Source organism: Salmo trutta, chromosome 13, assembly GCF_901001165.1.
Source record: "Salmo trutta chromosome 13, fSalTru1.1, whole genome shotgun sequence".
NCBI lineage: Eukaryota > Metazoa > Chordata > Actinopteri > Salmoniformes > Salmonidae > Salmo > Salmo trutta.
The window spans coordinates 64,749,317-64,776,340 of record NC_042969.1 but is presented as its reverse complement, the minus strand read 5'-3'; the positions used below and the strand labels follow the sequence as shown (position 1 = coordinate 64,776,340).

At 41.6% G+C, this 27,024-nt stretch overlaps 2 protein-coding genes across 2 annotated transcripts in view; both read left to right on the top strand.

Moving 5' to 3' along the window:
• The first annotated feature begins 218 nt into the window (after window positions 1–218).
• Window positions 219–4,730, top strand: LOC115206321 (diablo homolog, mitochondrial). Its single transcript, XM_029773122.1, has 6 exons — window positions 219–469; window positions 624–756; window positions 2,580–2,705; window positions 2,881–2,991; window positions 3,302–3,398; window positions 4,034–4,730. Exons 1-6 carry the CDS (start codon window positions 375–377, stop codon window positions 4,231–4,233), a joined length of 762 nt encoding a protein of 253 aa, XP_029628982.1. The 5' UTR covers window positions 219–374; the 3' UTR covers window positions 4,234–4,730.
• A 12,742-nt stretch (window positions 4,731–17,472) lies between these two features.
• Window positions 17,473–27,024, top strand: part of LOC115206320 (nectin-3-like protein) — an 82,242-nt gene continuing 72,690 nt past the window's right edge. Inside the window, exon 1 of the mRNA XM_029773120.1 lies at window positions 17,473–17,670. Within this exon, the coding sequence (XP_029628980.1) occupies window positions 17,577–17,670 (94 nt within the window). The 5' untranslated portion in view covers window positions 17,473–17,576. The remainder of the gene's footprint in view (window positions 17,671–27,024) is intronic.

Below are 27,024 nucleotides of genomic sequence, written 5' to 3'. Positions count from 1 at the left end.
TGTGCTTGGGCCCCCTCCTGGAACTTCAGGCAATGTCTAGTTGGCACATTTCAGGAGAAAGTAAACAAATCAGTACAACTGTGTGGTGGGAGGCTGCTTGTTCTGTGGCCTTAAAAATACCACTGGGACTCTACAGGATTCAGGAAGCACAGTTGGGCAAAGGAATACAAGACTACAGCAGAAACACAGCATACAAATGTGAGTCTATTTTACCACTAGGTGACGACAGAGACTTACTTTTTGTCGTAAAGAATTCTGGTAAAGCTTAAAATTATTTATTGAGACTTTAATACATAACAAAAGTAACCTCATATAATTTATTTTAGTTGAAGGGTAATAAACGACATTACAAGTAAAATGCAAGCTATTAGACAATGCTCTGTTTGTGTTACTGGGGGACGGACTTCCTTTTGCTCCTGACCAATATGGCCGCGCTCAGAAGAAGCGTTGCATGTCTCAATTTCTTCAGGTAAATATCTTTATAATAACAACTGCATCATTGCACCCTAATGCATTGTATTCGTACGCAAACAGAACAGTTTCGTCTTAGATAAATATCGAATTGCTGTAATCACTATAGCTTGCTAATATCAGTGTTGTTGTTTACTCTCATTACCTTGCAGGAGCACAGCAGAGAGTGTCCTCAACAGTAGGAAACCCTTGCGCCAGAGGCTCGTGCGTTGCAGAGCTGTTACCAGAACGAGCTTGGTCTCTTTGAGTGTTGGCAGTGGACTGAGCGCTGTCCCCTTCATGCAGGTAAAGGACCATTTTCTCTCTCTTGCGCCCACCCGCAGGTCAGTCATCATTTTATATTAGTGTCATGGAATAATGCTGAACAACTTGAATAAGGCTGACATCATATAAAATGCATTCGTAAAGTATTTAGACCCCTTGACTTTTTCCACGTTTTGTTACTTTATAGCCTTATTCTAAAATGTATAAAATAAATACAAATCCTCATCAATCTACACTCAATAAGCTATAATGACGAAGCCAAAAGAGATTGTTTGATATTTTTGCAAATGTAGAAAAAAATTAAAAACATAAATACCTTATTTACACAAGTATTCAGACCCTTTGCTGAGACTCGAAATTGAACTCCGGTTTCCATTGATCATCCTTGTGATGTTTCTACAACTTGATTGGAGTCCACCTGTGGTACATTTTATTGATTAGACATGATTTGGAAAGGCACACACCGGTCTATAAAAGGTCCCACAGTTGACAGTGCATGTCAGAGCAAAAACCAAGCCATGAGGTTGAAGGAATTGTTTGTAGAGCTCCAAGACAGGATTGTGTCGAGGCACAGATCTAGGGAAGGGTACCAAAACATTTCTGCAGCCTTGAAGGTCCCCAAGAACACAGTGGCTTCCTTCATTCTTAAATGGAAGAAGTTTGGAATCACCAAGACTTCCTAGAGCTGGCCTCCCAGCCAAACTGAGCAATCGATGAAAAAGGGCCTTGGTCAGGGAGGTGACCAAGAACCTGATGGTCACTCTGACAGAGCTCCAGAGTTCCTCTGTGGAGATGGGAGAACCTTCCAGAAGGACAACCGTCTCTGCAGCACTCCACCAATCAGGCCTTTATGGTAGAGTGGCCAGACGGAAGCCACTCCTCAGTAAAATGCACATGACAGCCTGCTTGGTTTGCCAAAAGGCACCTAAAGGACCCTGACCATGAGAAACAAGATTCTCTGGTCTGATGAAACCAAGATTGAACTCCTTGGCCTGAATGCCAAGCGTCACGTCTGGAGGAAACCTGGCACCATCCCTACGGTGAAGCATGGTGGTGGCAGCATCATGGTGTGGGGATATTGTTCATTGGCAGAGACTGGGAGACTAGTCAGGATCGAGGGAAAGATGAACGGAGCAAAGTACAGAGAGATCCTTGATGAAAACCTGCTCCAAAGCGCCTAGGACCACAGAGAGATCCTTGATGAAAACCTGCTCCAAAGCGCCTAGGACCACAGACTGGGGTGAAGGTTCACCTTCCAACAGAACATCGCCCCTAAACACACAGCCACGACAACGCAGGAGTGGCTTCGGGACAAGTCTCTGAATGTCCTTGAATGGCCCAGCCAGAGCCCAGACTTGAACTCGATTGAACATCTCTGGAGAGACCTGAAAATATCTGTGCAGCGACACTCCCCATCCAACCTGACAGAGCTTGAGAGGATCTGCAGAGAAGAATGGGAGAAACTCCCCAAAAACAGGTGTGCCAAGCTTGTAGCGTCATAATCAAGAAGACTCAAGGCTGTAATCCCTGCCAAAGGTGCTTCAACAGAGTGCTCAGTAAGGGTCTGAATACTTATGTAAATGTAATATTTCAGTTATTTAAAAAAATATATTTTTTAATAATAATAATCTGAAAACCTGTTTTTACTTTGTCATTATGGGGTATTGTGTATGGATTGATGAGGGGAAAAAACAGTTTCATCCATTTTAGAATAAGGCTGTAACATAACAAAATGTTAGGGGGTCTGAATACTTTCCGAATGCACTGTACATGAATGACTTAATTGTAAAAATCCCCCCTTTCAGCTCATATATTAAACTTTTTCTGTTTCTCTCCCTATCCAGCAAGTGGAGAACCTCTCTCATGAATCCCTGATCCGAAGCGCATCCTCTATGGTTACAGACAGTGCAAACACTTACCTCTCCCAGACCACTCAGGCTCTCGTAGACTCCATCACACAATATGCCAAAGTCAGTACCTGAAGGGGTCATAGTGGATTTTTGTTATCGTGTATGCTAAGATGTACAGTGTGCTAATTATATCCATAAATATCAAATGTGAATTTAACCAGTAAGGCAATGGCATCATGCTACCTAAATGACCCTTCATGTTTTTGACTGTTTGTTTTGTTTGCATTGTCCTCAGGCTCTCCATACCCTCATCTCTCTTCAGAGGAGATATCTGGCTTCACTAGAAAAACTCTCCACTGCTGAGGAGGATGCCATTTGGCAAGTGATCATTGCCCAGCGTGTTGAAGTAGGTGTATGAAATGTGTACTCAAAATAAACCAAAAATACACTGTTGTCTTAAGTCATCTTTCAGAAAAAATATATGTTCCTGTATTTTTGTATCCAGCCATCTGGAAAAGCTATGTCTTTAGGGTGTCTTGTTTATTTCCAAAGAACTTTTAACTTGATTAACAATCTAAAATAGTAAACGCTTTAGTCACTCCTGTTTGCCTTTCAATGTTTGTCATTGATGTTCTAAAAGTAAATATGGTTTGAGTTCTATAAACTTCTCAAGAAAGTAATGAAATGTTCTGATGGGTTTCTCTCTGTTCTGTCAGGTTGGTGACAGACTAGATGAATGCAACCGCTTCGAGTCAAACTGGATTAATGCCGTCAACCTTTGTGAAATGGCAGCTGAGGCAGCGTACAACACAGGTATGTTTATTACCAGTGACATTACTAAAAAGGTTGTGTTAAATGTGTGTGACTGTCCATCAGTGTTTTGTTACTTGTCATGTTTTTGTTTGGACCCGAGGAAGAATAGCTGCTGCTTCGGCAAAAGACAATGTGGTTCGAATAAACCAATACAACCTGTTTATCACTAAATTGAGGAACTTAACGACAACCTGATGCTCCTTGCTCCCAATCAGTTAGCATTCCTCAGTCATTACTGTTATTCTCACACAGACGTTAACCTGTCAGTGCAGTAATAAACCTACGAGCTCTAATAAAGGCCCCCATAATGTTTGTTTTTCTCCGTCTCACTACTTTGTAGTTTGCTGTTTGTGCCCCCTCTTTTTCAAGAGCTGTCAGTCTCACACTTTGGCCAATGTATGGATCAGTAGCTGTTAGTGAATACAGCTTTGTGATGGTAAAGAAGACTAAAACCTCCAGGTCACCATGTACTCTAATTCCCATGATGCAGCACAATAGAGAAATGATGGACAAGGGCACCTGCTCAGTGTCACCCGTTATCATCATGGATTGAAGGTTTCATCTTTGGCCCCTTTCTCTGTTATGGTCAAACTGTTAAGTTTGACTAAGACCACCGTCTTATGTTTGTTTCCCAGGAGCTGAGCATGCATCCGTCACAGCCAAGACCAATTTGCAGGTGGCCAAGGTTCAGGTGGAGGAGGTCCGGCAGATATCTGTGGATGCTGAGAGGAAGCTGACTGAGACCCAGGCCGAGGAGATCCAGAGGATGGCGGAGTATGCCTTCATAGAGAGTGGCGGTGATGACGTGCATGAGGCTTACCTCAGAGAGGACTAAGACTAATCCTGAGAGTAAAACAAGTTTGAGTAATTTATTGTGGTTTAAATCCTCAACAAGTAGACAGTACACAGTCCATCATTTGAGAAGCTCAAGAGCTTTGAGTCATTGGGGTTGTTGTTTATATAAAATTATTAAGATAAACAAAAAACATGTAGAGAATTTAGTGGTGAATTGAATAACACCAATCTTGTTTAATAACACAAAGTTATTATATTTTAGTGAATGTAATGTCATGCTTCCTTGTTTATAAAGCTGAGTTGATTACAATTTCATGCACTTATTTGAACTGTAACACTAAATTATAATATTTATTTGAATACAGCTTTGAATAACATCTTCAAGTCTTTAAACTGAAAAGAATAATTGACAATCAGGGTATCCTAAGTGAATTGTATGGACTATGGTCAACATAACAGTACAGTATGGTGGCATTTGTTTATTTGTATTTGATATGTAAATTAAATAACTTTATAATAAAAAATATATTTTCCGTATAGCTGTTTGGATTGTATTCTGTTTCTTTTGGTTTATTAGACATTTTCTCAGAGTGAATATACTTGTCAGTATGGATTTGAATACTCAAAGTTTACAATTGTCTAACTTTTACAGAGGAGGGAAGTTAATATTTATCTGCATGTTATAGGGTTGCCTGAGAGTCTGTGAGTTCTGTAAAAATGTGGTATTTGGCAGTAAGGATTTTTCTTCTTTACTGTTAATTGTGGGTGAGACTAGATGTCATAGTTGGGAACTGTGTCTCTGCCAACCTGGATAGAAAAATACCACTTGTGGTCCTCTTGGGGACATATTTTGTTTACAAAAGTGGGCTGTTTTTCCCTCTTAACTCTGCATAAAACCAGTGACGTCATTTGAGACATACATTGACTAATCTAAACGAGGTGCCAACTATTTTTAGGGTTTCAGGTACTTTTTATGCCAAGAAGAACCTACATCTAGAAGAACTTATACATCTAGTAGTTGATGGCAAAGTGCTGTTTTTTTTTCTTCCTCACTAATTTCTCAGGATTTCTGAAAGAGGAAATATCATAATGTTTCTTGGTACTTGGATCTGCCCCTCTACCATGTCTTTGTTAGTTATGTCTGCCCTTTCAACACTTTTTATTCTTTGCTAATAATCCGCACACATTTCCTCCTCACAGCTTTTAGTCTATTTTGTTAACCCCTGCTGTCATCACCCAATCCACCATGTCACCTAAACCAAGGGCTCTGACAACACAAAATAACATTAAGATACGAGGTCAATGGGTTTGGAAAACAGGTTGATACTTGAATTGGCTTCTCTTTTAGGTCAGTTTGTTTATTTGACATGTTTATTTCGTTTTTAATATTACCTTGAACATAAGGCAAACCAGTGATCGTGTGTGTAATGTCTGGTACTGTTTATGTTTTGTGAAGAAGAGAAAGGAAATGGTACAAAAACAATTCTCAATCTATGAGAGTGTAATGTGTTGTCCATTCGACACACAGAAGGCTGGGGGGACATGTGAACAGGTGAATGAATGAGCTGAAGACAACTTGTGTCAGCTGTCAAAGTTCATGATGTGGGAAGCAGTTCAAAGCAAAACTCACTAGACTATAAAAGAGCTCTTTGGACTGCGTGAAACATTTGAGCAGCTTTACGGATTGCTCTGTGAATTCTAATAAGGCATTTTTGTATAGACATTTAATGTTTTACTTTGTCTCATTGTGTGGTAATTGTATGGATTTATTTAAATCTTGATATAACTATCTTTATGAGGTTTTATGGAATCAAATGGAACTGAAACAGAAAATCCCCAAACATAGATAACTGTATAGCATGCTCTGCGTGTTCTTTACTGTTTGATCTTCATGTGTAATATTGTTTTAGTGTAAAAATGTACCTGTAGATGGCGGTCTAAATCTATAATAAAATACAATAAAAGGCTCAATTCAATCAAACCTGGAATTCCAGTATTTTCCGTTTTTCTCAATGGGGTGTGAGCATTTTTTGGAACAATGACAGAACTCTGTCTTTAAACTCCTAGTAGATCAATACATTTTCTTTGCAGTCACTTCACACTAACAGCAAGGTGAAGAAGGTGGAACAGCACCTCTTCAACCTCAGGAGGCTGAGGAAATTTGTCTTGGCCCCTAAGACCTCACAAACTTTTACAGATGCACCATTGAGAGCTTGTTGTATGGATGTATTGCCTCATGGTATGCCAACTGCACCGTCTGCAATCGCAGGACTCTACTGAGGGTAGTGCCTTCAGCCCAACGTATCATCGGGGGCACACTGCCTGCCCACCAGGACAACTACAGCACCCGGTGTCACAGGAAGGCCAAAAAGATCATCAAGGACATTAGTCATAGCCTGTTCCCCCCACTACCATCTAGATTCTAGAAGGTGGAGAGTCTCAGACAGAACAGGAGCATCCAAGCTGGGACCGAGAGACTTCTATCTCCAGGACATTAGACTGTTAAACAGTCACCACTAGCCAGACTCCGTCAGTAGCCGCCGACTGTAGCATGATGTACTACAGGACACATAATGCTCTGTAACGATATCCAGTGTTAACTTACTAAACAGTTTGCTAAAGCTAACACTATGGTGTCTCGGCTCTATATTCTTACAGCTACCACCCAGTACTCTACCCTGAACCTTAGAGACTGCTACGCTATGTACATAGAGTCATTGAACACTAGTCACTTTATTAATAATGTTTATATACCGTTTTTCCCACTTTATACTGTACTGTATGTCTACTGCTGTACATATCATTCTTACTGTATATCTTGTGTAAATTAATCTGGTGTTTATACGTGTAGATTGTATTTGTATTACTGTTACAGTGCTATTTGGTTTGTTAATTGGATACGTTACGAGATTTCTTGATTTCTTGTTTAAAATTATTATTATCTGTGCACTTGTTTGCCATTTTACTGCATTGTTAGGAGCTAGTAGCAGAAGTATTTCGCTGCACCCGCTATAACATCTGCTAAACTGTGTACGCGACCAGTAAACTTTGATTTTACTAAATCAAGAGGATAAAAAAATGGAAGTATAACTATTACGGGCAGAATTATGGCTAATTACTCTTAATAAGCACATTGTGTGCAGAATTCCTCAATCGGTTTCATCACAATCCAAATCCATGTATTCAGTACATAGGCTGGTTTGCTCATAGTTTTGTAGACTTTCCATTGGCGCCCAGAAACACAGTCCATAAAAGAAATAAGGAAAGGTGAATACAATGGAGGAACACAACTGATATGAATGTATAGGCTGTAATCCACACTAAAGCAAAGCTCTAAAATGGAAGGTCACAATGTTGGAGATGATGACAGTAGGAGTTAGTTAGACAGTAGTATTTATTGTTTGCCAGAAACAGTGAACACAATTTCACACATTTTTCTTCTGATGAAAACAATGTGTTAATGTTCGTTAAACAAAACACTTAACAATGATTTTTGTATTCACTGATGACATTTGTATTTAAAGTTTAGTAAAAGGTGGTTTAAGATATGCAAGTCAGGTACAAAGCAAGTAAATTATCAGAAGTTCTGTAAGTCTATTTAAGCATTTGATCGTTGCCGTTCCACTATAGATACGTTTCAACATAGATCACAAAATTGCTTGTATGAGATTGAGAAAAACTGTAATTACATAGTAGTTTGACAATACTTTCTCATACCTCTGTAGAAAGCTGCACACTAAGCTCTGGACAGAGAGACATTTATGTGACTGGATAACGTCCTTATGTAGCCAAAGCTAACATAATACTTTTTTAACACGACAATCAATTGTTAGAGATCAGAAATACAGTGCATTCGGAAAGTATAACACCCTGACTTTTTCCACATTTTGTTATGTTACAGCCTTATTTTAAAATGAATTAAATAAAAGAAAACTGTATAAATCTACACGCAATACCACATAATGACAAAGCGAAAACAGGTTTTTAGAAATGTTTGCAAATGTATTAAATATAAAAAACAGAATAGCTTGTATACATGTATTCAGACCCTTTGCTATGAGACTTGAAATTGAGCTCAGGTGCATCCTGTTTCCATTGATCATCCATGAGATGTTTCTACAACTTTACCTGTGGTAAATTCAATTGGTTGGACATGATTTGGAAAGGGTCCCACCTGTCTAAATAATGTCCCACAGTTAAAAGTGCATGTCAGAGCAAAAACCAAGCCATGAGGTTGAAGGAATTGTCCATAGAGCTCCGAGACAGGATTGTGTCGAGGCACAGATCTGGGGAAGGGTACCAAAGAATGTCTGCAGCATTGAAGGTCCCCAAGAACACAGTAGCCTCTATCATTCTTTAATGTAAAAAGTTAGGAAGCACCAAGACTCTTTCTAGAGCTGTACGCCCGGCCAAACTGAGCAATCGGGAAGAAGGGCCTTGGTCAGGGAGGTGACCAAAAACCCGATGGTCACTCTGACAGAGCTCTGACAGAGCTCCAGAGATCCTCTGTCAGGATGGGAGAACCTTCCAGAAGAACAACCATCTCTGCAGTACTCCACCACAGTAAAATGGCGCCGGAAGAAATGGAAGCAGTTTTACGGGAGCCCAACCAATTGTGCTATTATGTGGGGTTTTTTGCGTTATTTGTAACTTATTTTGTACATAATCTTTCTGCAACCGTATCTTACGGCAGAAAAGAACTTCTGGATATCAGGACAGCAATCACTCACCTCGGATTAGACAAAGATTTTTTCAACAACAAGCAAGACTCACATGATATTCTCCAAACACCCGGCAGGGCCGACATCCCAGTTATTTGCAAGAGGAAGCGACGCAGGTACAGGGGACGAAGAGCCGGGTGCCTCGTCAGGACCCGCAGAAGGCAAGTAGGAAAGCTGCCGTTACCGTCAATATTACTCACCAACGTGCAATCATTGGACAATAAATTAGACGAGGTACGATCACGAATATCCTACCAACAGCACACTCCGGTAAGACAAGGGGGGCGGTCTGTGAATATTTGTAAACAACAACTGGTGTATGAAATCTAAGGAAGTCTCTAGATTTTGCTCGCCTGAAGTAGAGTATATTGTGATAAATTGAAGGTCACACTCCTTGCCTAGAGAGTTCTCAGCTATACTTTTCGTGGCTGTTTATTTACCACCACAAACAGATGCTGGCACTAAAACCGCACTCAGTCAGCTGTATAAGGAAATAAGCAAACAGGAAACCACTCACCCAGAGGTTGGCCGGAGACTTTAATGCAGGGAAACTTAAATCAGTTCTAACAAATCTCTATCAACATGTTAAATGTGCAACTGGAGGGAAAAAATTCTAGATCACCTGTACTCCACACAAAGAGACGCGTACAAAGCTCTCCCTCGCCCTGCATTTGGTAAATCCAAGTAAACCCGTAGCACTCACGTCCGTAGCCATGAAGCACTTTGAAAGGCTGGTAATGGCTCACATCAACACCATTATCCCAGAAACCCTAGACCCACTCCAACTTGCATACCGCCCAAACAGATCCACAGACGATGGAATCTCTATTGCACTCCACACTGCCCTTTCCCACCTGGACAAAAGGAACACCTATGTGAGAATGCTATTCATTGACTAGAGCTCAGCGTTCAACACCGTAGTACCCTCAAAGCTCATCACCAAGCTAAGGAACCTGGGACTAAACACCTCCCTCTGCAACTGGATCCTGGACTTCCTGACGGGCCACTCCCAGGTAGTGAGGGTAGGTAGCAACACATCTGCCACGCAGATCCTCAACACTGGAGCTCCCCAGGGGTGCGTGCTCAGTCCCCTCCTGTACTCCCTGTTCACCCACGACTGCATGGCCAGGCACGACTCCAACACCATCATTAAGTTTGCAGACGACACAACAGTGGTAGGCCTGATCACCGACAACGACGAGACAGCCTATAGGGAGGTCAGAGACCTGGCCTGGTGGTGCCAGAATAACAACCTATCCCTCAATGTAAACAAGACTAAGGGATGATTGTGGACTTTAGGAAAAGGAGCTCCGAGCACACCCCCATTCTCATCAATGGGGCTGTAGTGGAGCAGGTTGAGAGCTTCAAGTTCCTTGGTGTCCACATCAACAACATACTAGAATGGTCCAAACACACCAAGACAGCCGTGAAGAGGGCACGACAAAGCCTATTCCCCCTCAGGAAACTAAAAAGATTTGGCATGGGTCCTGAGATCCTCAAAAAGTTCTACAGCTGCAACATCGAGAGCATCCTGACCGGTTGCATCACTGCGTGGTACGGCAATTGCTCGGCCTCTGACCGCAAGGCACTTCAGAGGGTAGTGCGTACGGCCCAGTACATCACTGGGGCAAAGCTGCCTGCCAGCCAGGACCTCTACACCAGAGGAAGGCCCTAAAAATTGTCAAAGACCCCAGCCACCCCAGTCTTAGACTGTTCTCTCTACTACCGCATGGCAAGCGGTACCAGAGTGCCAAGTCTAGGACAAAAAGGCTTCTCAACAGTTTTTACCCCCAAGCCATAAGACTCCTGAACAGGTAACCAAATGGTTACCCGGACTATTTGCACTGTGTGCCCCCCCCCCCAACCCCTCTTTTACGCTGCTGCTACTCTCTGTTTATCATATGCGCATTGGCCTGACCAACCAGTGCTCCCGCACATTGGCTAACCGGGCTGTCTGCATTGTGTCCCACCACCCGCCAACCCCTCTTTTTACTCTACTGCTACTCTCTGTTCATCATATATGCATAGTCACTTTAACCATACTGTAACGGCCATCTGAAAGAGTAGACCAAGGCGCAGCGTGGATAGTGCTCATCATGTATTTATTTCTAGTGAACACTTAAACAAAATAACAAAAACGACAGCCAAACAGTTCTGTCAGGTAATACTCATGAAACAGAAAATAACCACCCACAAAACCCAAAGGAAAACAGGCTACCTAAGTATGGCTCCCAATCAGCAACAACGATGTACAGCTGTCCCTGATTGAGAGCCATACCAGGCCAAAACAAAGAAATACAAAAACATAGAAAAAAGGACATAGAATGCCCACCCTAGTCACACCCTGGCCTAACCAAAATAGAGAATAAAACCCTCTCTATGGCCAGGGCATGACACATACCTACATGTACATACTACCTCAATAAGCCTGACTAACCGGTGTCTGTATATAGCCTTGCTACTGTTATTTTCAAATGTCTTTTAACTGTTGTTTTATTACTTTACTTACCTACACACACACACACACACACACACACACACACACACACACACACACACACACACACACACACACACACACACACACACACACACACACACGCACACTCACATATACCTTTTTTTCGCACTATTGGTTAGAGCCTGTAAGTAAGCATTTCACTGTTGTATTCTGCGCACGTGACAAATAAACTTTGATTTGATTTGATTTATGATAGAGTAGCCAGACAGAAGCCACTCCTCAGTAAAAGGCACATGACAGCCTGCTTGAAGTTTGCTAAAAGGCACCTGAAGACTCTCAGACCATGAGAAACAAGATTTTCTGGTCTGATAAAAACAAAATGTAACTCTGGAGGAAACCTGGCACCATCCCTACGGTGAAGAATGGTGGTGGCAGCATCATGGTGTGGGAATGTTTTTCAGTGGCAGTGACTTGGAGACTAGTTAGGATCGAGGGAAAGATAAACGGAGCAAAGTACAGAGAGATCCTTGATGAAAACCTGCTCCAGAGCGCTAAGGACCTCAGACTGGGTCGAAGGTTCACCTTCCAACAGGACAACAACCTTAAGCACACAGCCAAGACAACACGGATGTCCTTGAGTGGCCCAGCCAGAGCCCAGACTTGAACCCGATCTAACATCTTTGGAGAGACCTGAAAATTGCTGTGCAGCGATCCAACCTGACAGTGTCCAACTGTACAACCTGACAGTGCTTGAGAGGATCTGCAGAGAAGAATGGGAGAAACTCTGAAAATACAGGTGTGCTAAGCTTGTAGCGTCATACCCAAGAAGACTCAAGGCTGTAATCGCTGCCAAAGGTGCTTCAAAAAAGTACTGAGTAAAGGGTCTGAATGCTTATGTAAATGTGATATTTCATTAAAATATATATATTTATATCAATTTGCAAACATTCAAAAAAAAAATGTTTTTGCTTTGTCATTATTGGGTATTTTGTGTAAATTGATGAGGGGAATAAACAATGTAATCCAGTTTAGAATAGGGCTGTAACGTAACAAAACGTGGAAAAAGTCAAGGGGTCTGAATACTTTCCGAATGCACTGTAGCTGCTCATAGTAAGCCAGCTGAATAGTCAGTGATGATAATGATTTACAGTAAGAGATCCTTTTAGTGATAATCTGTGAGAATGCATATCTGTAAAGTGACTGAGGTATATTAGTCTAATTGTGTTCCCTCGCGTCCCCTAAGGTCAAGTTAAGCTGCAGAGAAAGTTCATTATAGGGGAGGCACCACTCAAGCTGTAAACAACAGTGTGCAGCGTCAGCCTGGGGTGACCTCCATCCTCCCCAGACTGCTCTTAGATGGCCAAGCCTTAGAAGGAGAAGGAACAGCGGGGAGGCGGGTGTGGGACATGGGGGTTTGAGGTGTACTAGGGCTGGCTCTCTGGCAATCTCCAATGCGACCGACTGGGGAGGAATGTCAAGTTTAACAAAGGTTGTTTTTACAGGCTGTAAAACCAAGTGCCTCGAACATCAGCCTGTGGATGTGCACCGACTGGTCACAGGAAAGGTGGTGCCAATACAGCTCTGACTGCCAGGGAGGAATTGTAATAACACAATCAAACTAAATGTTTAGTGGGGTCTAGAGGGAGGTCTCTCAGTGAGTCACCACTGTTACCAAGGTCACACACCATAAAGGCTCAATAAACCATTTCATTCTAGCTCGTGAGTTCCTTATTATGTTGATACTTTCCATAGGAAAAGTACTATGCTGCCAATGGTCCCACATTCTGACCAGATCTATGCTATACCACTACCAAATCCTATAAATTTAGTATAAAATTAAATGGAAATAGATTATTTGATTAATAATCCCATGAAGAAGCTACTATTTTAAGTATTTCCATTGCACTGAGCAACATTAACATAACATACAATTAACTTCTGAAGTGGTCTGGGGAGAGTGATTGATTAGGGTAAATGGGAAGATCTAAGAAAACAAATTATTTTTCAGATACAGCTGTTGTAGGGCCTCACTATGGAGATGTCATACACGCCCCAGTGCATACAGAGGTAGAATGGACATATTTATAGATGCAGCCTGCAACAAAGTTATAGCTCAGCTTCATATTTGTTTTCTTATGGATCCCTAATATGTCTCTGGTGCTACAAACTAACAAGTGACATATTTGCTGTGTGTCACAGAGAAGCTGTGCTCCAGTATGTTTCTGTTACTGGTTAGTGAGTGTGCAGGGTGAAGGCCTTACTGGTGTATCAGTGCGAGCAATTCTTCATCTGTGTGTGGAATGCCTTTGTGACATGTGACTGCTCTTTCTGCCTGTCTTGCTTGGCACTGTGACACTACACCAGTTTACTGCTCTAATTCTTCTGTGACACCTTGGGAGTTTGAACTGCCTCTTGAGGTTAATATTAACTCTGTCACTTACATTCCCCCATTGTTGCCTTGGAATTTAATGTCTGTGTTTTCGAGCCTACACACAAGTGTTCGTTTTCAGTCTGTGACTTTCTGGGTATATGTTGGTCTGAAATACTTATGTCATTGTTTGTAACTGCAGCCCACTGCTATGAAGCAATTACGCGCTGATATTGTTCTCTCAATATAAGTATTCAAACTATTTTGCTCATATGACTAGGAATCATTGGGGTTTGTTATTTCTTTATTTGCCAAACAACTGGTGTTCCCTGACAAACATTTGGATTTGCCACTTTCTTGTGTTATCTTGGTATTTTTACAACACAGGAATGCACACAGGAAAACAGACAATAAAATGCCACAGAAACATTGTTTGGAGAAACACCTTCTGAAATGTGTTGGTAGTAAAGGTGGGAAGTAGCGCAACATTCATTTTCAGGGCGAGTGGGTACATTTTCAATAAATTTGCAAACATTTCTAAAAAACATATTTCCACTTTGTCATTATGAGGTACTATGTGTAGATGGGTGAGAAAAATGTATTTAATACATTTTTTATTCAGACTTTAACAAAACAAGGTGTGGAATATGTCAAGGGGTATGAGGGGTATGTACCTTCAGAAAGTATTCATACCCCTTGACATATTCCACACCTTGTTTTGTTAAAGTCTGAATAAAAAATTGATTAAATACATTTTTCTCACCCATCTACACATAGTACCTCATAATGAGAAAGTGAAAATATGTTTTTTAGAAATGTTTGCAAATTTATTGAAAATGAAATGCAGAAATGTCAAATTTATGTAAGTATTCACTCCCATGTGTCAATACTTTGTAGAACCACCTTTGGCAGCAATTACAGCTGTGTCTTTCTGGGTAAGTCTCCAAGAGCTTTCCAAAACTGGATTGCACAACATTTAACCATTATTCATTTCAAATATCTTCAAGCTCTGTCCAGTTTGTTGCTGATCCTTTCTAGACAAACATGTTCAAGTCTTGCCATAAATTGTCAAGTAGATTTAAGTCAAATCTGTAACTCGGCCACTCAGGAACATTCACTGTTTTCTTTGTAATAACTTCAGTGTAGATTTGGCCTTGTGTTTTAGGTTACTGTCCTGCAGAAAGGTGAATTAATCTCCCAGTGTCTTGCCCTTGCTGTCTCTGCCTGTCTCTGCCTTGCCGGTTCCCCTCTTTCCACTGGGATTCTCTGCCTCTAACCCTATTACAGGGGCTGAGTCACTGGCTTACTGGTGTTCTTCCATGCCGTCCATGGGAGGGGTGCGTCACTTGAGTGGGTTGAGTCACTGACGTGGTCTTCCTGTCTGGGTTGGCGCCCCCCCTTGGGTTGTGCCATGGCGGAGATCTTTGTGGGCTATACTCGGCCTTGTCTTAGGACGGTAAGTTGGTGGGTGTAGACATCCCTCTAGTGGTGTGGGGGCTGTGCTTTGGCAAAGTGGGTGGGGTTATATCCTGCCTGTTTGGCCCTGTCCGGGGGTATCATCGGATGGGGCCACAGTGTCTTCTGATCCCTCCTGTCTCAGCCTCCAGTATTTATGCTGCAGTAGTTTATGTGTCGGGGGGCTAGGGTCAGTCTGTTACATCTGGAGTATTTCTCTTGTCTTATCCGGTGTCCTGTGTGAATTTAAATATGCTCTCTCTAATTCTCTCTTTCTTTCTTTCTCTCGGAGGACCTGAGCCCTAGGACCATGCCTCAGGACTACCTGGCATGATGTCTCCTTGCTGTCCCCAGTCCACCTGGCCATGCTGCTGCTCCAGTTTCAACTGTTCTGCCTGCGGCTACGGAACCCTGACCTGTTCACCGGACGTGCTTGTTGCACCCTCGACAACTACTATGATTATTATTATTTGACCATGCTGGTCATTTATGAACATTTTAACATCTTGACCATGTTCTGTTATAATATCCACCCGGCACAGCCAGAAGAGGACTGGCCACCCCTCATAGCCTGGTTCCTCTCTAGGTTTCTTCCTAGGTTTTTGGCCTTTCTAGGGAGTTTTTCCTAGGGAGTTTTTCCTAGCCACCGTGCTTCTTTCACATGCATTGCTTGCTGTTTGGTGTTTTAGGCTGGGTTTCTGTACAGCACTTTGAGATTTCAGCTGATGTACGAAGGGCTATATAAATAAATTTGATATGATTTGATCTGTGAAAAGCAGCCTGAATCAGGTTTTCTGCTAGGATTTTGCCTGTGCTTAGCTCCATCACGTTTATTTTTTATCCTGAATAACTTCACGCATGTTATGGAATATTATTATTCTGTACAGGCTTCCTTCGTTCCACTCTGTCAATTAGGTTAGTATTGTGGAATAACTACAATGTTGTTGATCAATCTTTAGATATTTTTCCTATCGCAGACATTAAACTCTGTAACTGTTTTAAAGTCCATTGGCCTTCCTTCCTCTATGGCAAATGAGTTAGGAAGGATGCCTGTATCTTTGTAGTGACTGGGTCTATTGATACACCATCCAAAGTGTAATTTAAAACTTCATCATGCTCAAAGGGATATTCAATCTCTGCTTTTTATTTTTAACCAATACGTGCCCTTCTTTGCAAGGCGTTGTAATACCTCCCTGGTCTTGGTGGTTGAATCTGTGTTTGAAATCCACTGCTCAACTGAGGGAACATACAGATAATTGTATGTGTTGGGTACAGAGATGAGGCAATCATTCAAAAACCATGTTAAAGACCATTACTGCACACCGAGTGAGTCCATGCAACTTATTATGTGACTTGTTAAGCTAATTTTGACCCCTGAAGTACTTATTTAGGTTTGCCATTACAAAGGGGTTGAATACTTATTGACTCAAGACATTTCAGCTTTCATTTTTAATTAATTTTAATTAATTTGTAAAAAAAATAATGAAAAAATACGATTTCACTTTGACATTATGGGGTATTGTGTGTAGGCCATTGATTAAAAAAAATCTCAATTTAATCCATTTTAAATTCAGGCTGTAACACAACAAAATGTTAAAAAAGTCAAGGGGTGTGAATACTTTCTGAAGTCACTGTATGTGATAAAACCATCATTCTAATTGATGAGAAGATTATCAGACCTCATCCAAATGGAGACTTTAGTGTTAATTTAGTGGTAACCTGGCAATGGTGCTATGCTATTTGGTTGGATGGAATGTTAACTCCAGACATGCTATGTTTTCTTTAAAGGGGCTTTAAACAATCCCAACAGTTGTTTTTAGACTTAATTAACACTGGTTAAGGAATCTTGACTCAGGTCTTGCCCTCTCCTAAATGTTTATTTGATTCATGTCTGTCAGACAAGCGATCATTCTCAAAGTGATCACAAACACAGGATCGACTCCATTACACAACTGACAGAAATGAAATACCCTATGAAAGTACAGTATCACAACAAAAATATGCCTAATTGTGAAATTATATTAGGGCTATACTTGAATGGATGACTGATATAAGATAATTTACAGTGCACCATTTCAATTTCCCTTAGTCATTTGTCAATAATAAGGGGTTTAAGTCTAATAAAGGTCTATAAAGTCTTGACACATTAACTACTTAGCTATACACTGTAGAATGTATTCATGTATTTACAAAGTGCATAAAAAAAGGAATTTGTTGACTGATTAAGGCGTGTGCCCCTGTCAATCCCAGAAGTGGTACAGCTCACGCGCCAAAGCGGTCGCTATGGAGAGGAGTTGCTAGAGAAGCAAGCAAGCAATCAGCAGTAGAACAGACGTAGAAGCTGAGCGAGGTAAGGAACGAAAGTGCACTGGGAAATCATGGCGAAAAGATTGCTACTCGATTACCACAAGACTCTGCAGCTCAATGGACTGCAAGCCGCCACAGTTTTGCTTCTCATTTATGGGGTTACCTGTAAGTTATTAGTTTTCTTTAACTTCTGTATCTACGAATGTATTTTAAAGTTCTGGATATTGAAGTTGGCATTTGAAGTTGTTGTTGGTAGCTACGTGGTAAAGTAGTCTGTAGCTAGCTAGCTAGCTTTGCTAACGGGAATGCTAATTCTATGGCCGGAATGGGAACGACGTGTGTGTGTGTGCGCGCGCAAAGTCGCGAGTTACGGTTTTAGTCCCTCAGTTAAAGTATGAACACAATGCTAGTTAACGTTCTAGTATTTACCCTATTGGCTACTGTACGTTATTACTAACAAATGCAATGAAGTTCACTTTTTCCCCGGCATCATTCGAATCGAAATTTGCCATCGCAACTACAGAAATGTTGTTTGATCTATTGTGTGGCTCTATTTACAGTAATTTACGACAACAAAATGAAGCTTTCTGATATCGTGTGCTGAAAACTAACTAGCGTTAGCTAATCTCAGGTGTCCGACCATTTCGTTTGTTGTGCGCTTTAATTAAGTTTGCTGTTTCTATTCTTTCTTGAGTGGAATGACAGACAGTTCACTCGACTTGCGCAAGCTACTATAGTTTTTTAAATTATTTTTTTATTTAACCTTTTATTCAAGCTACTTTAGTGATAGAACAATGACTGAGACAGATATTTCACGACGTATAAATGTGAAGCATCCACTTGGCGTTTCCACTCACTGCCAGATATGGTAGTGAGAGGAAGCCCATTGCATTGGCCGGTGTTGCGCGGAAAAGCTCCCCCTGCCAGAAATTCTCCCCCTATCCTCGCGTGAATGCGCACTCACTCGATTCTTAATTGCTGTGACTTGCTTGCTAGTTTGGATTTCTGATGGCTTTAGTCTGCGTTTAATTACATTTTTGTATGTCGGTTTGATCGCGGGGGAGGAACTAGTGATGTCTGCAGTTTTCGGTTAGGCTATTTGTTTCAATTGTATTAGTCTATAAATAAATCTCGAGCAATAAATTCGTCATCTTTCCCATGTCTTATTCGAGGCTATTTTCTTGCCTGCCGAAATCCCCCCCCCCCCTTTTATCTTGGGACTGCAAGGCCTGGCACACTTCTAAATATTGGTAGCTCATATTGACCAGTAGTGTGTGCCACAGAAAGTATTTGACTAGCCACAAAATGTTGGAAAATAGGTGTGTGTGGGGGGGATTTCGATCTTTGCATAATAAGATATAAAATTACAATAAATCAAACAAAAATACAATAAATAACATAAACAAATATTGGAAAGTTGCAACAGCTCGACTGAACATTTAGTCCACTTTTTATGGAATGTTTTCCAGGTGAAACCATCGCCTGGAACTCAAGCCTAACCTAGTCCTGACAGGCAGCATAGACATAATCCTCCAATGATGGGATGGTCTTCATACAGGACTGGTGGAACCATCGCGGGCAGTCACAACCAATCTGAAATTTATATGATTTTTTAAAAATATATTTAAAACATTAAGTACATTTTCTTGAATTACAATTATTTCATTATCAGACAACTGCTTATACAAATTCGTACTCCTAAAAATGTGCCTTTAGAAGTGAACAAGCAATTACTCAGTTAGTGTCTTCCTCATTATTGTCCAGCTCCCCACAGAAGTGGCACAGTTGGCGCAGGTCATCTAGCAAAACATAATGTCAAGTAGTTTATACATCTTGTCAGAAGTTGGATCAAAGTAAACCTTGAAAGATCCATATAAATGTTTTTTTTATTTTTTATCTACAATGATTTTAAATTACAAATTGAACATACTAGTGTTTTGGAGGAGAGTGACTGCTATTTCTTCTCTCATGATGTTAACATCTTTGTCCCTATTTGAAAAGACAATTGACTCCTCCTTCAGGACACATTCAGCAAACGGGAAGAAATTTGTTTTCCCCAACAAAATTATGTTATACTTAAGATTCTAATTCGCAAGTATGCAACGACACAGCTATAATATAATTTGACCGTTCTGTCTTGCTTTTTAGTCAGTATACTTTCAGTACATTACTTGTACTCTCATACTTACTTTCAAGGCAAAGACCCCTCAAGAAGTAACATCTTGTTGGCATGGGTGAGGAAGGGTACCACACGCCCATCTGAAGATATTACACCCCTTCTCTCTCAGGAATGATCTGAACATATATGTTCATAAAAGTACAGCATTTTGAAACACTTTATTGATTACAATATAGAGATTAATAACAAAAGGGAATCTGAGAATACAGGGATTCCAGCAGGGTGTGAGTTGAAGTAGTCAAATCTGGAGTTGACAATGGCTGGAATGTAAATGACATGTGATCATCTCGGATTATCTAACATCTGAGAATGGGCAGGCACTCCCTCGGATGAAGAGCATCTCCGTCTTGCTGATTATGTGCTGTCATCCAGGTGGAAATGTCACCTGCATATCTGATGTAGGAAAAGAGAAGAGATAAGTTGAGTGTCCTGTCACTATGTACTGTACATATATATTTTGGATTTTAATTTTTATTATTATTATCATTATTGTGTTTTGTGGTTGACGGGTGGGGGGAGGTTGATGGAGATGGTGGAGGTGCTGGGGGTGTCCTATTGGGGAGGAGATTCTTCACGGAGGCAGATTCAGTCATAGTTTTGTTAATTATATAATTATACATGTATTTTCTTTTTCTATTATTATAACAGTTTACTGTGATTATGGATATGCACTCATGTTGACTTATATATTTGAATATATTTATTTTTCAACCGAGTACACATTTTTGATTTATTATTGTTATTATTATTTTATTATTACTACTGTACCTACATTCATAAACAGAAAAAGTGTAAAAGAAATGTAGGAAACGCCATTAGAGGGAAAAGCACGATGGGATGGGGGATTGAGGGATGGGTAGAGAGAACAGTAGAGGGCTCTGAAAACTATTATTGCTGAAATAACCACTTCCTTTTGTGACTGGAGTCTAATACTTGTGGCACACACCAGAGGGCATGGTAGGTCACCAAAAATGATTCTGAAGTGTGCCAGGCCTTGCAGTCCCAAAATAGAAGGGGGGGAGAATTTCGGCAGGCAAGAAAATAGCCCTGCAGCACCACCCCCCTCCCTCCCCCCTTCTAATTTCCTTAATTTTGTGGCTAGTATCAAATCAAATACTTTCTGTGGCACACACTACTGGTCAACATGAGCTAACAAAATGATTCTGAAGTGTGCCAGGCCTTGCAGTCCCAAGATAGAAGGGGGGGGAGAATTTCGGCAGGCAAGAAAATAGCCCTACAGATTTTGTGGCTAGAGTCAAATCAAATACTTTCTGTGGCACACATCAGAGTCAAATAGGAGGGAGTAAAATGTAGGCAAGCAATAAACATTTCAGAACTACTAGTCAAATAAGACATGGGAGAGATGACACATTTTGGCAAAGAGATTTATTTATCGACTAATACTTGAAACAAATAGCCAAACCGAAAACTGCAGACATTACTACTGCCTCCCCCGCGATCAAACTGACAAAAAAGAAAATGAAACACAGCCTAACGTGATCAGAAATCTCAACTAGCAAGCAAGTCACGGTGCGCGTTCAAGCAAGTCGCAGCAATGAAGAATTGAGTGCGTGGGTGTTCACGCGAAGGCAAGGGGAGAATTCTGTCAGGGGGGAGCTTTGGAACGAGATCGATTTTGGTCCATCATTCTGCAAATGTTCTCATTAATAAAACATTTGATCTCAATGCAGTTTTCTGTTCCCAAAACTAGAATCTGTGCCGAAAAGAGTGGACAACGTTTTGTAGACTTTACCCTTTTCCAAAGTAAAAGAAAAATTGCAGTTGTTTAGAAGGAGTTCAAAGGCGAATTGAGTTGTGAAGTGCACACACCCACTTCAGAGTAGGTGTTCCCTAACAGAAATCGGCAAATGTTTGCTAGGTGTAGGCTTGTCCTGGCATGACGTTTTGATAACCATGTAAATCTCTCTCAGACATGGTGACTTTTATCAATATATTCTGATCTATTTACTCTCAGATTCAAAAACGCAAATTAGCATAAAAGTAGACATCATGCAAGATGGGCTCCCGAGTGGCACAGCGGTCTAAGGCAATGCACGTCAGTGCAAGAGGCGTTTCTATAATCCCTGGTCCGATTCCAGGCTGTATCACATCCGGCCGTGATTGGGAGTCCCATAGTGTCACGCCCTGACCATAGAGAGCCCTCGGGGTTCTCTATGGTGTTTTAGGTCAGGGCGTGACTAGGGGGTTTTCTAGGTATTACATTTCTATGTTGGTGTGTGTGTATGGTTCCTAGTTAGAGGCAGCTGAATATCGTTACCTTTAATTGGAGATCATACTTAGTGTGTCCTTTTTCCCACCTGCTATGTGGGATATTGTTTTCTATGAGTGCCTATGTGCGCTACATATTTCATGATCGTTATCTCTTTGTTGTTTTGGAAGTTTCACTATCATTAAAATGTGGAACTCTATTCACGCTGCGCCTTGGTCCAATTATTCATGCGATGGTCGTGACACATAGGGCGGCACACAATTGGCCCAGCGTCGCCAGGGTAGGCCGTCATTATAAATAAGAATTTGTTCTTAACTGACTTGCCTATTTAAATAAAGGTTAAATAATATATTTATTGAAAGTCACATAGTCCTAATATATTTATAATAGTCACATAGTCCTAGAGAGATTTACACGGTTATCAAAACGTCACCCCAGTAAGACTACACAAAATTCAGCCCTTATTTTAAGTGTTTCTAAAATCCTCTATGGAACAATATATGGTGGAAAAACGAATCAAATGAAAATCAAATTTTATTTGTCACATGCTCCGAATACAACAGGTGTAGACCTTACTGTGAAATGCTTACTTACGAGCCCTTAACCAACAATGCAGTTCCAGAAATAGTTAAGAAAATATTTACTAAATAAAGTAATATAAAAAGTAACAATATAATTAAAATAACGGGGCTATATACAGAGAGTACCAGTAGCGAGTCAATGTGCGGGAGTACAGGTTAGTCGAGGTAATTTGTACATGTAGGTAAGGGTAAAGTGACTATGCATAGATAATAAACAGTGAGTACCAGCAGTGTGCTCCTGAGTGGAGCATTGGTCTAAGGCACTGCATCAAAGTGCAAGAGGAGTAAATAGTCCAGGTGGCCATTTGCTTAATTGTTCAGCAGTCTTATGGCTTGGGGGTCTTATTGAAACCATTTCCTTGTTAGGTTTTATGGGTATCATGACTCCATACTATAATACTCTATATTAACAAAGTAAAAAAATGTAAAATCCCCCCTCAGATTCCCCACATAATTTTTTTGCCACTGTATCATGTTCCTTGATATCAAGGGTGACAGGGATTTAGTTAACTACTGGAATCATGATATCCTAAATGACTTGCATTGATTTAACCTCACATGAATCTCCTAATAATACAGACTTTCATTTCCTCAATCTCATTCCACATGTCCGTGCCTATGCTGCTGCTTGAGGAAAAAGAGGGAGTTGAGACTGAATGATGTGAGGATTAAGGAGGCTGGTATACAATGGGAAATTGAGAAATAAAAACAGGAGAAAGGAATGGAACATGTCAGGAGCAGGGGAGAGAAACGGAGCCTCTTAAGGCTGGGTGTGTGTAGTGGCAGGGGAAATGAAGACATTTCAGTGACTGAGAGAGGAAAAGCACTGCAGCCGCAGAGTCTGGAAGTATTGACCTGCAGTTGGACTCCATTCCAGAGCACCTTCCAGTTTCGCTGTCACAAACAGAGCAGCTGGGGAGGGAGGCATACTATACCCCACTCTGTGGTTGTGTCCCAAATGGCACCATATTCTCTTTATAGTGCTCTTCTTTTGACCAGGGCCAGGGCTCTGGTCAAAGATAATGCACAATATAGGGAATAGGGTGTCATTTAGGATGTAACCTACCATACTATACCCCATACTCATAGCAGGACACAACACATACTGTACTACCATTTATTAAAGTAAAAAATTAACCAGGACAAACATTAACCAAAGCAAATAACAGTAAATCACTGATCTGTATTATTGTTGTTTTAGTCTGAAGTAATCTGATATGACCCCATTATAGCCTAGGTTGGTAATAACTCCCCTTCCACACAACCACGCCTGCATGTATGCAGTCTTTCTCACTCTCTTTACGACAACATTATTTATGGGTTCATAAATCTTGACCGTCAGACAGTAGATAAACAATGCTTAGGAGCTATATTTTTGCAGTAAAATGTGATGTAGTGTGTAGACTAGTGTTGGACAGTGTGCTAGGGATTCCTCTGACTGTATGGACTGTGGGGGATTTTAAGAAGAGCAGATTTGATAGAGTTGGAGGGTAGACGAAATTTCCTGAATGTGTCATTTTCAGCGCTCCCAGAGTATAGAAAGACTGAGGTCGACTGAGAAGGGGAGGGGATAGTCACAGGTGTGGTTTCTTCTCTCAGGGCTGTGTGGTTCTTAATGGAGCAACCTAAATTACAGGCTTAAGATGAAAATAGATTTGAAAAAAGATATGCAAAGGACAGGTCTAATGCGCGGTACTACAGCATCAGTTTGGCCTTTCGTTTGTAGTAACTTTGAGGTATAAGGACATCACACTATCGAGCGCGCCAGCTTGTAGTCCTAAAAAACAGAAATGAGTGTAACGGCTGTCTGAAGAGAGAGTGGACCAAAACGCAGCGGAGTTAGTGTTCATCATATTTAATTATAAAATGGAACACTATACAAATACAAAATGAGAAACTGACAGCCAACAGTCCTGTCAGGTGAAACACTGAACAGAAACAATTACCCACAAAACCCCAACGGAAAAACATGCACTTATGTGTGACTCACAATCAACCACAACGAACTTCAGCTGTGCCTGATTGGGAGCCACACACGGCCCAAAACAAAGAAATACAAAAACATAGAAAAAGAACAGAACGCCCACCCAATGTAACACCCTGGCCTAACCAAAATAAAGAACAAAAACCCCTCTCTATGGCCAGGGCGTTACAATGAGTTAGCATTTTTTACCTCGGGTTCATTGGCCATTCCTATGGGGAAAGAATGGAGTTTTGGGATAAACGCCAAAAATAAGGTTAACACAGGCTTAGGAGATCTTATACGTTTTGTTCTATGAGATATCAGTCATTTATGAATTAAGACTATGTGCTTGTTTTGATTACATACAGTGCATTTGGGAAGTATTCAGACCCTTTGACTTAAATATAAAATATTCCTCATAGAATATACATAAAATACCCCATAATGACAAATCAAAACCAGGTTTTTAGACATTTTTGCAAATTTGCTCAAAATAAAAACAGATACCTTATTTACATAAGTATTCAGACCCTTTGCTATGAGACTCGAAATGAGCTCAGGTGCATCCTGTTTCCATTGATCATCCTTGAGGTGTTTCTGCAACTTTATTGGAGTCCACCTGTGTTAAATTCAATTGTTTGGACATGATTTGGAAAGGAACCCATCTGTCTATATAAGGTCCCACAGTTGACAGTACATGTCAGAGCAAAAACCAAGCCATGAGGTCAAAGGTATTCTACGTGGAGCTCCAAGACAGAATTGTGTCTAGGCACAGATCTGGGGAAGGGTACCAAAAAATGTATGCAGCCTTGAAGGTCCCCAAGAACACAGTGGCTTCCATCATTCTTAATTGTAAGAAGTTTGGAACCATCAAGTGTGTCACGACTTCTACCGAAGTCGGTTCCTCTCCTTGTTTGGGCAGTGTTCGGCGGTCGACGTCACCGGTCTTCTAGCCATCGCCGATCCATTTTTCATGTTCCATTTGTTTTGTCTGGTTGTCACACTCACCTGGTTTCAATACCCTAATTACATGTTGTATATGTTCCCTCTGTTTCCCCCATGTACTTGTCAGGAATTGTTTATTGTAAGTTCGTGTGCTTTATGTGACTGTTGCGATACGGGTTTTGTTGCCCATGTATTTTGTTATTTTTGTATGCCGGTACTTATGTACATTAAACGGCTCCGGCTGTTTACCAAGTTCTGCTCTCCTGCGTTTGACTTCCATGCCACCAGTTACGCACCCCTGACAGAATTCCCGACCAGACTATGGAGTCAGCAGGAGCAGATGCCCCTGGTATAGGGGTTGACGAGCGCATCCAGGAGCAAGCGAACATAATCCACCAGCTCGGCGCCATCATGGATCAAGTTATCCAGACCCTGGACCGTTGGGAGAGACAGGGAGATCCACCAGCGCGTTCAACAACGCAACTCGAACCTCCACTACTCACTCCTTCTGCAACTGGTCCAAGTGGGATGCGTCTCGCCCTTCCTGGGGAGTATGATGGGACGGCGGCACGGTGCCAGGGTTTCCTGTTACAGCTGGACCTATACCTAGGCACCGTTTACCCAGCTCCTTCGGGAAGGGAGAGGGTGTCCGCCCTCATCTCGTGCCTCGCAGGGAGAGCTCTGGAGTGGGCCAACGCCGTATGGGGAGAAGGAGAAGCGGCGTTGGAGGACTTCACCGAGTTCACCCGCCCGAGGGTAGAGCGGCGGGTGAGCGCCTCTTCCAGCTGAGGCAGGAGACGAGGAGGTCCCAGGAGTTTTCCCTAGAGTTTAGGACCCTGGCTGCCGGCGCGGGATGGAACGACAGGACCCTGATCGACCACTACCGTTGCAGTCTGCGCGTGGACGTCCGTCGGGAGTTGGCCTGCAGCGACACCACCCTCACGTTGGATCAGCTGGTGGACCTGTCCATCCGTCTGGACAAACTGCTGGCTACCCGCGGAGTTCAGATCAGGGTCTGGTGGTTCCATCCCCTCGCACCCCCTCTCCTGAACCTATAGAGCTGGGAGGGGTGGTGCGTAGGAAGATCAGAGGGGGTTCCAGTTCGTGCACCATCTGTGGCTGCAGAGGACACACTGCCGGTCGGTGCCGGGACTTGGGGACTAGTCAGGATCGAGGGAAAGATGAACGGAGCAAAGTACAGAGAGATTCTTGATGAAAACCTGTTCCAGAGCGCTCCGAACCTCAGACTAGGGTGAAAGTTCACCTTCCAACAGGACAACAACCCTAAGCACACGGCCAAGACAACGCAGGAGTGGCTTTGGGACAAGTCTCTGAATGTCCTTGAGGGGCCCAGCTAGAGCCTGGACTTGAACCCGATCGAAAACCTGTTTTTGTTTTGTTGTTATGGGGTATTGTGTGTAGATGGATGAGGGAAAAAAACAATTAATACAATTTTAGAATAAGGCTGTAACGTAACAAAATGTGGAAAAAGTCTAGTGGTCTGAATACTTTGCCGAATGCATTGTAAATGTGTCAAAATTCACAAGGGGATGTTGGCTAATAAAAATTATCTCATTGAACAACAAGTAAAGATCTCCTAAGCCTGTGTTTACCGAATACC